General features: G+C 35.7%; 1 protein-coding gene across 1 annotated transcript in view; it reads right to left on the minus strand.

Annotated features, from left to right (window-relative positions):
* Positions 1-10611, minus strand: part of TPK1 (thiamin pyrophosphokinase 1) — a 233342-nt gene that overhangs the window by 152354 nt on the left and 70377 nt on the right. Inside the window, exon 4 of the mRNA XM_011365531.2 lies at positions 3838-3910. Coding sequence (XP_011363833.2) covers positions 3838-3910 — 73 coding nt within the window. The remainder of the gene's footprint in view (positions 1-3837; positions 3911-10611) is intronic.

Genomic DNA, 10611 nt, shown 5'->3' on the forward strand with positions numbered 1-10611 from the left:
ATAAGTGGTAGATCAAAGCTTGCCCCTACGTGTTCAAACCCTGAAGGAAAAAATAATTAAGGGCCGTGGACATACAGACTAGTAATCGGGTTGTTAGTATGTAACTAACCTTGAAGCAGGTTTTATTAGATCAAGATCGAATCAAAGGGGACTTGCCAATGGCTATGTTTTCCTCTTCCTCCTTACACATTACTAATCGAAGTTCGAGAAAGCATCGTGATACCATTAAGACACCTTTCTCGCTGCCTAGCACTCAGGCTCTATCAGTACAGTCAATCATATGGTGTGGCAGCCAGTCTCCATGGTGGCTACCAGTGTGACTCCTGCCTCCAGTTACTAACACCTCTGTATGGCTGAGCCCACCTTGCAGCAAGGCTGGTCTCTGTGGATAACAGCATCTGGCAGAAGAGACAGCAAGATGGTGTATCGCTACTGAAACTAGGTCATAAAAAAGACAGCTACTTCTGAGGGGCTGGCTCTCCTGCATGCACGTTCTCTTCTCCCTGTGAGGCAGTCTAATGACAAGGAACCGACGCCTCCAACCAATGGCCAGTGATACCAACCAACAGCCACACTGAATAATCCTGTCAGAGAATTCAGTAGGGCCTCGACTGAAAAACTGGCCATATCATAATCTCAGGAGAGACCCCGAGCCAGATCGTCTAGTTAACTGACTCCCACATCCTTACCCAGAGAAAATGTGGGAGATGAAAACTGAAATCTTTAGGATAATTTGTTACACAACAAAAGTTGAACCTTGAACAACATAAATTTGAAATGCATGGGTTCACTTATATATGGATTTTCAATAAATATATTGAAATTTTTTTGGAAATTTGCAACAATTTGAAAAAACTCAACTTACGTAGCCATGAAATATGTAAAAAATCAGAAAAAGTAAGGTATGTCATGAAAGCATGAAGTATACATAGAAACTAGCCTATTTTGTCATTTACTATCATAAGATATACACAAATTATAGTTAAAATTTATCGAAACTTATACAAACACATGTATATTTATCAAAACATGTACAAACTGTACATGGCCCCATGAAAATGTAAACAAGCATAAAGATGCAGTATCAAATTGTAAGTGCATAGCATTAACTACGTATAGTATATACTGTAGTACTATAATAATTTCCTAGCTATCTCTTGTTATATCAACTAGGCGACCATAAAGCAATTATATTGCTGTTTCTTTGTTATCAATGAGTGAATTGTTACACCTGTCAATAAATATGAACTTCTTTTTCACATTATCTTTTCATCTTTGATGTCTAGCATTATGATACATATAACATCTACAGTGATTTGTATCATATAAGACAACATTGATGTAGGTACTGACAGATGATTCATTTTGTAAACAGAAGACATAAACTTACAGTTTCAATAAACACAGTATAGTACTGTAAATATAGTTTCCTTATTATTTTAATAATATTTTCTTTTCTCTAGCTTACTTTATTGTAAGAATACAGTCTATAATACATATAACATGCACAATGTGTTTTAGTCTACTGTTTTATCGGTAAGGCTTCCGGTCAACAGTAGGCTATCGGTAGGTAGTTAGGTTTCAGGGGAGTCAAATGTTATAAGTGGATATTTGACTGCGTGGGAGGTCGGTGCCCCTAACCCCTGCTTGTTCAAGGGTCAGCTGTAACACAGATGGCAATACCTGGGGTATAAAATATTCTGTTGCAGGAAAAGCAATTTAAATTTCCGTATAGTCCTATAAACCTGGATTTTTTCTGTAAGTCAAAGATGTATCTCGTGGGAAAAAAAGCTGTATAAATAAATAATGGCAACAAAATCCACGTTATGATTTTTAACAAACCTTTAGCATTTTAAATTTATTCCACTTTCTTCGCTCCAGCTAGTTTCAGCCTCACTGAAACCTAGACCAGATGGGAGGAAAAAAGTATGTCTGAAAGAGGAGATAACCTCTTTTCATTTACAATGGAGCAGCTTAAAGACTGCTTAAATGGAAGATAATGGCCTAAACGAATTGTGTGTAATGCTGCATTAACTTGTTGTCATTATCATCACTATTAAAACTGTAGCTAAACATTCACCATGACCTATACAGGGCACATTAGCTTTATCAAAGACATCATCAATGCCACCAGGAACAGATCTAAAAAGTTCAAAAGCAGTTAGTTTCCCCCCACAGATATATGAAAAAACTGGATTGTACTATATCGACTTACAACTATGCAATGTAGGAATTAGAAGATGCAGCTAATCTTCCCTTAAAAACTAAACCTTAACAAGTATAAATGAGCTTTTGAGGTTAAAAAAATTTAAGCAAAAAATTTAAGAGAAGTTCATCAAAAGGTATTAACCCCAAATTTTCCTTTCTCCCTGATCCCATTTTACTGCACTCAGAAATTTAAAAGTTTGCATCTCCTTATTTTCTGATATTTCCTCATCTAATACAGGAATGATCAGACTGACATATCCAGCTTTGCCAAGCTAGCGGCATTTAAGAGAAAAGAAAAGTCACATCTGACCAGATCTTCAACTTGTGTCTGAGTCTGTTTGTCCTGTCTCTCCAGCTATTTTCATGCTCCAGAAAACATGATTACTGTCTACGAATCTGTAAAACTCTACATTGTGAGCAAGGGCAAGGGCTTTCCGTCCCAGTAAGGCTGAGGTATACAGTTAATGAGAAGTGAGACCGTGGGGAAGGAATAGAAACATGCCAACGTTCGAGTAATTGAGCATGAATATCAAACGCTGGCTTGGGAGCAGTCTTCATTTGCTGATGGGAAGTCTGATCAAGCTGGTGGGCAGATGGAATATGCAGAGACCTGCATTCACCGCTGACCCCAGAATTTCCGTATCGTAACAGCCTAACTTTATAAACTTGCTATCTTGGTTTCCCCACCTAGAATATTTTTTTTCTTCTCTTCCTTTGTTTCCTTCCTTCACTCCCCCTCTCTCATCTTCTTTGCTTCGTTTCTATAAGTTTTCCTCTTTCTGCTTTTTGAATTTATCTCATCCATCCCCAAGACTTATAAAGAACTTAAAGTGTTGTTATTTCAATAACTGCTGTTTTAAAAATGTGTGAAATCTGCGAATACCAGTTCAGAGTAACACAGATGGTGGTGTTGTGGCTACAAGAACTGCTGAGGCTGTAGTTTTTATTTTTAAAACTATTCATTGTCCTCTAAAGCCAATGCAATCTTGAATTATTAATCACTAAAATACTCCTCTGTGTCTTCCATCACTCGCAATTAGCTCCTCTGTACGTCCTTTTTAACAGGCAAGGACTCTGAACAGTGATGAAGTAACAGCTCAATAACTTGTACGTTACTGTTAATTTCAAGTTGTATTCGGAACAGGTAAAGTTTCCAGAAAACTAAATTATTTTTAAAAATCTGGTTCTACGACTATGCATTTTTATAAAAATGATTTACAAAGATGTTTTTATTCGTTTACAAAGCAAAATAATGAACACAACTTAAATGTAAATTAACTGAGAATTGGTTAAGTAAAATAAAGTATACTTATTAAATAAAATATATATCTAATGAGGAGGTAGGCAATAATAGTATATTATTAAATTACTCTATATAAACTATAAGCTCATTTAAAATATATGTGCTTAAAGGACTAAGCATTAATGCTTATCTGATAGAATTTCTAAGATTGTTTCCGCATGTCATTTTCTAAATTCTATTTGAATGTGTATTATAATTGCTATAATATTTTTTAAAATAACCAATGAATTTCTGAATCCCTATATATACACCACGTAAACCAGAAAGAACATAGGAAGAGCAATCATATGAGAAAAATCTTAAGTATAAAAGTGTTTTTGGTTTACCTTAATAGCGTAGTATTCTCTAACTTCAGGCCTAATTGAATCGAAGTCTCCATTGATGAATTCAGGCAAAAAGCTGAAAGAGTTCCAAGTAAGTCAATTATTAAGACCACTTACTTGTTAACCTTTAAAACCATGATTATAAAGACCAGAGGGAGGACTAAAATACTCAAAAGGAAGAAAGAAACGAGTCTCTTACAATGAATAGGATGTCACATCTTACACTCGTGGTTTCCATATAGTATGACTTACGGGAACTCCACATACCCAACTAACTCATCAACTTAGTCACACTATCAGTCAATATTTACACTCCTTTAAAAAATTTATACTCCTTAAAAAAATATTTAAGAAGACTGTTGGTTTAAAACACTCCCCTTTCAAAAACCCTAACACAAAGACTCAATATTTATATATTACCTTCTATATCTTTATATTAGTGCACCCTCACGGAAGTTCAGAACTTTCCACAGATTCGAACAGAACAAATGGTGACAATTATGCATTCTGTATAGAGCAGGAGTAGGTTCAAACTCATTTTCCAAATATTCTATTGACTATCCAAACATTTCTAGAAACAGGAGTCTTCTAGATAGGTCTGAAATACTACAAAAGGTTACTACATAGATGGAGAGAACTCCCCAAAGTGGATGTTTCTATCACGATTATCTCATTTATCATCTTACCATTTATATTTTTTCAGAACTTATTTCTGAAAGCTTACTTAACCTACATAAACCATCTTTTAATATCTTTACACATAACCTCTACATGATCTGGAAGAATTTCTTCCCAGTTAAAACACCTAACTGTGGAGAAATAAAACTTCCCTGGATTTCTCAGTGTTCCCACAAAAAGCCCTAGCCTCCCAAGGCTCTAAAACACACACACACACACACACACACACACACACACACACACACACACACACACACAGAGAGAGAGAGAGAGAGAGAGAGAGAGAGAGAGAGAGAGAGAGAGAGGAATGTTTGCTTTCACATCCCTTAGAAATATATTACTCTACACATCCATGAGAATTCGATCTGTACCCATTTATCTAGTTAATTGTTCTGATTCAAAAGAATAATAAAATGCCTATGTCTTCTCAAGAGGGCCAACTTGCTATATAATAGACTAGGTCCCTAGTTAAAAGGAGATAGAACTTATCCCCCTGAGTATCACATGTCAACAGAGATAAAGCCCCAGACTTCGAGACACCTTTAGGTCATAAAAGCCAAGACACAGGGGACTCTCTGGCTCCTAAAGAGACTTTACTGATAATAAATAAGAAAAACCCAATATTAACTAACATAAAAATAAAATTTTAATCAATTGATTCCAGGTCTATTCACTGAATAGCAAGCATGTGCAAAAGACAATAGTTTATTTCAAAATAAGGCAGAATTGGAAGGAAAGTGCCTAGGTTTTTATATCCCTTGTCTGATTTCAACATTTTCCCATAAACTTTCTCTTCATAATGTCCTTGCCACCATATATATTATTCAATTTCGCTTTATACCTATTTAGGTAAATACCTTATACCTTTGCCCTATTAGGACTGAAAACAGACCATTAGTTCTTTTTTTTCCTGTTGCAAAAGTTTACTCATTTTTAAAGTTTCTTTAAAATGCCTTTACTACCAACATTTATAGACCACAGAATATTAGTACTTTCTGTGGTCTGAATGACCGATTTTATTGCTCTACAAATTTTGGTCCCTCAGACATCTAGAATCTAATTGGCAGTTTCCAAATATGGTATCGATTCTGTCAATAAAAATGTAAAATAAAAACTGATACATCCGGGCAGCTGAATGCCTGTGCCCTTACAATGTATCATTTTAAAGAAAATCAGATCTCTTTCTATCCTACACTGTGAATAATGCAGGAAAGCAATCATGTAAATTCCCTTATATTTTCATATAAAACGAAAACAGGAAAACAAAATTATATAAATTTTAATATAATGTTCTCTAGTATAACAATGAACCAGGATGCTTATTTCTATGAAGACTCGTGCCAAAAATACACTTAGTATACATGCTGCAATGACTTAAATTATTATAACTTTTCATCATATAATACATTAGTTTTTGAAACTTTCTAAATTGTACTTTTGGACACTGCAATTAAAAGCCAATCTCACATTTCCTGAGGCACCTGTTGTCATGGTACCTGGGCGTTCTGTAGGGGTACTTATCGGGAATGACACTTCACAGATGTACAAAACTACGTTATGATGTAAAAGGCAGTTTACACAGGAAGATTATGTTCAGAACTCTTTGGGGACTGATTGCACATAGCGACTAAGGGTATATGGATTTGCGTCGTTACTGATCACATTTCTGCCTACTGTTGACATGGATCGGACTAGTACGCTTCTTCCTGGCATCCTCAATTTACAGCCACTGACTTATTAGTACCAAAAGGTGCTCCGAACTCTCCATAAATGGTGTAGACGCCTTAGATATGTACATTTCATTTTTTACTGTACTTGCCACTCGCTAATGACAAAATAAGAGTTAAAAAAGAGCTGAGACTAATTAATAAGCTAAAATCCACCGCATGTAAAAATCAAGAAAATAGTTGATATATTTAGAAAATATGCCTAAACGTGATGTGTTAAAATACAACTCCCGTATTCCATAAGACACGATACCAATGAAAGATATCCCTCCACAGAGACTTCTTTGTTCCCGCAGAAGAAACAATCAATCTCTTAAAACTTACACAGCACGAAAGCTATAACTTTCCATTTCATTTGAAGCAATTTCTGTGTCTTTTAGCTTCTACTAGATTGTAAGGTCCTTTGAGCAGGACCTGTCTCTGACTGATCTTGGTGTTCCTCAGAGCACCAAGTACACAGATGCTGTGTACGATAATATAAAAATCGAAGAGGTAAGGCAGGGGAAGGGTGGGGAAGGAGAGAGGAGATGAAGGAAGGAGAAGAGGGCGGTAGGAGGGAAAAGGGGAAAGAGGGTCGGGGTGGGGGGAAATGGGAAAGAAGGTAGGAAAAAAGGGAGGAAGGAGAAGCAGCAAAAGGGAGGGAAGGAAGAGAGAGGAGGTGGAAAATGGTAGAAAGGGGAGAAAAAGGCCAGAAGAGGAAAGGAAGGGGAGAGAGGAGTGGGAAAGCAGACCGAAGAAAGAAACACCAAGGAATTACTCTTATGCCTGTCCCCCTACTTCCTGGCCTGTCTAAATTTAACCACTGTGAGCTTCATTTCTTCATATGTAAAATAAGGATAACTTGGAGTGGTTGTGATGATTAAGAGTTAATATATACGCAAACATTTAGAAAACGCCTAGCACAGGGCAAGCATGATTTAAGCCATGTGGTTAAAGAAAAGTGATTACCAGAGAAACTAAGTAACCTGCCCAAAGTTATAAGGGTAATAAGAGCTAGAACTGAAATTCAAACCCAGGCAGCGCAATCCTTTTTCTTTAATAGCCAATGCTACAGCCTCTCCCATATACGCATGTACAAAACAGAACGAGTTTCTTATGGAGAAAATTCTTGACACAAATATACTATCCCCTTGATTTTATTAATCAGTGTTAATTTGGTCAAACTGTATATTTAGAAATAAAAGGTATAACTTAGGCAGAAGGAAAGAAATGTTTGTGCTGGTTGCTCAAGGAACAGAAAGATTCTGATTAAAGGAATATGTTAGGAGGGAATGAGAACATTGGCGTGAGAGAGTATGGCTAGAGACACAAGGAAAAAAACGGCATTCAGTCTCAAGAAAGGAGGAGTTCATCATTCAAAGACTTGGGCTAACACCTGCAAAACTGCATCATTTAATTGGGGGGTAGGGTGGAAAAGAGGGTGATCCAAAATTGGTACCACATTTTGTCTTTGCTTATAGATAACAATCAGTTCAACTCTTCTTTATCTCTAATAAAGGTGCCAAAAGATATTTAAATACCTGCATAAGCGTACTAGTCCGATCCATGGAAATAACGGAAATAAATGAATAAAGCTGTTTCTACTGATTATCTTATGAGATGGAATTATTTTTTAAACTTTAATAAAGTACATCTTAATTCAGTAACTAAAAAAAAGAAAATTGATAAAAGCAAACAAAAAAGAGAGGGAAAAATTAAAAATGAAAACTCTTAGACTCTGTAATAACATTAAATAGTACGGAACAGCCACTGGGGTTGTTATAAATGACTCCTATACTAGTTACCCAGCTAAGATGTTTCATCTCTGAAAATCTTAATCTTCTTCTCAAATAGAGAAGCCCAGGAATCTACACTACAAGACAGAAAATAACTTTAATTTTCAAAATAATTGTTAAATTAAAAAAAGCTGCAGAAAAGAGAAAGCTCTGCGGGCCCTTACTGTAGAAGACACCTCCCAAGAAACATTTTTGAATATTTCTTGAATAAATATTTCTTTTCTGTATATAAGAAATGCATTTGGTATCTCTATTTTATTCGTGCATTTCATATTTATTCATGCATTTCATATTTATTAATTAGTTAATTTTCATAAGAGTCCTATAAGGTTAATTTTTGTCCTCCCAACTTTATGGTAGAAAGCCAAAGCTGAGAGATACAAAGCAACCTGCACAGCTGCCACACAGGTTCAAACCGTCCTCCCCCTGCTCCTTCCCGAATGGACAGATGACCTTGCCTGGCATAGGAGAATTTTCTTACTACACTTTCCTCCCAAGACGCGATTTCACTTCTTCCAAAATCTTGGCCCTTATCTGAAATCTGCTTCACTTGTTACGTCCAACCAGAATTGCACAGTCACCAAGCAGCAGTGTGAGTATGATGTAAAGTCAGTCCACATCATAAGCCATCGATCCCTAGGTATGCTGTAGTTATGCTTCTTGGTTTGATTTATTTTAATGAACAGAGATGTGGTAAAGAGAGACACAATCACTTGAGGCTTGCTGAAAGCATATTTCATTCTAGGTAGTAAACAAGCAAACAAATGAATATTCAGTTCTATAACTGAGCATTCTAACTCAGTGGCAGCAACATACATTTTATGAGACAGTAAGAAATTAAAACATACAGGCTGCTACTTCTGTCCACGCTATGGGAATTAACTTCTCACTGCAACCATTTAGAAAACCAGACCAAACACGTGAAGCAACGGTATTCGCACGGTGGGAAAACAGCAGGAAAGTAGGAGGACTCGCATCCTTTGATTTCGAAACTTGATATAAAGCACAATAATCAACATACTGTGGTAGTGGCACAAGGCTAAACATACGAATCAATGGAACAGAACTGAGAGTCCACAAGTAAAGCTACACATCTGTGGTCAACTCATTTTTGACAAGGGTATCAAGACTATTCAGTGGGGCAGGTATTGTGTTTTCAACAAAAGACTTTTCAACAAATGGCTGGAATAACTGGATAGCTACATGCAAGAGAATGAGGTTGGACCTTTACTGTTTTCACACTATACATGAAAATCAGCTCAAAGTGGATTAAAAATCTAAGTGTTAAGAGGTAAAGCTATAAAACTTTTGAAGAAAACATAGAGGTAAAACCTCATGATCTTGGATTTGGCAAAGCATTCTTAGATATAATACCAAAGCATGAGCAACAAAAGAAAAACAGGTAAATTGGACTTCAATTTGGAATTAAAAACTTTTGTGGTTCACAAATACCATTGAGAAAATACCTGTGAATACACTAAAAAGCCACTGGATCGTATACTTTATATGCGTGAATTGTATGGACTGTAAATTACATCTCAATAAAGCTGTTTTAAAAAAAAACCCAGTAAGAATACGAGACATTAGCAGAAAACTTCACCCAATTGATATAAGTACACTCCAGCCAACTACAGCAGGTATACACACTCTTTTTTCAACTGCGCATAAAACATTTTTCAAAATAAGCCATATTCTAGGCCAGCAGACAGCAAATTTTTTTCTTAAGAAGCCAGAGAGTCAACATGTTAGGCCCTGTGGGCTATAAGCGCTGTCACAACTACTTAATTCTGTTTCGGGAGCGAGAAAGCAGCTGTAGAGAACAGGAAAACAGTGAGCACAGCTGAGTTCCAATAAAACTTTACTCACAGGCAGTTGGCCTGCAAGCTACATTTTGTCAACTCCTGCTCGAGGCCAGAAAACAAAGCTCCAAGATTTAATGGGATTGAAATCATACAAAGCATGTTCTGTAACACACAGTTTATTTTCTCACTCGTTCAGAATAATCAACTATAAATCAATACTCCACAGAATAGATATGACTACTAAGAGAACTTGTTGAGACTTGAAAACTTCCATTTATATACATGATGAAATTGGTATTAATTAAAATCAATTATGTCATCAAAGTAAGTTAAGAATTTCAATGTTGTCTACATATTTTATCCTAGTTATTATTCACACTAGCTTAAATTATCCCACTAGATTACATATTTTAATATTTATTTATCTATATTTAATGTCTATATAAGTGATTTAATTTTGTAGCAGTATTTTATAGTCTAGGCACACCACAAATTTTGAAAAAGACATATTTTAGAAAACCATTTTCTCATTGACTTATATTATAATTTCAAATTTGAATCAGTACCTAAAATGTTAGTGAAGATTATTCTTTAAAGTAATTAACCACAATTTTACAATCATGTATTTAATCAAAAAACTTAATATTCAGAATAACATTTGATAAGATACTACCTCTACTACTATACCCAGCACACGTTAGAATGCTACATCAGAAATTATTTCATTGCCTCCCCAGTGCCGGCAGTTTAATATTATACATGCAGGTGGTAGAATGCTTGGTCAGTGACTTTTCA

Source organism: Pteropus vampyrus, unplaced genomic scaffold (assembly GCF_000151845.1).
Source record: "Pteropus vampyrus isolate Shadow unplaced genomic scaffold, Pvam_2.0 Scaffold112, whole genome shotgun sequence".
NCBI classification, from domain to species: Eukaryota; Metazoa; Chordata; class Mammalia; order Chiroptera; family Pteropodidae; genus Pteropus; species Pteropus vampyrus.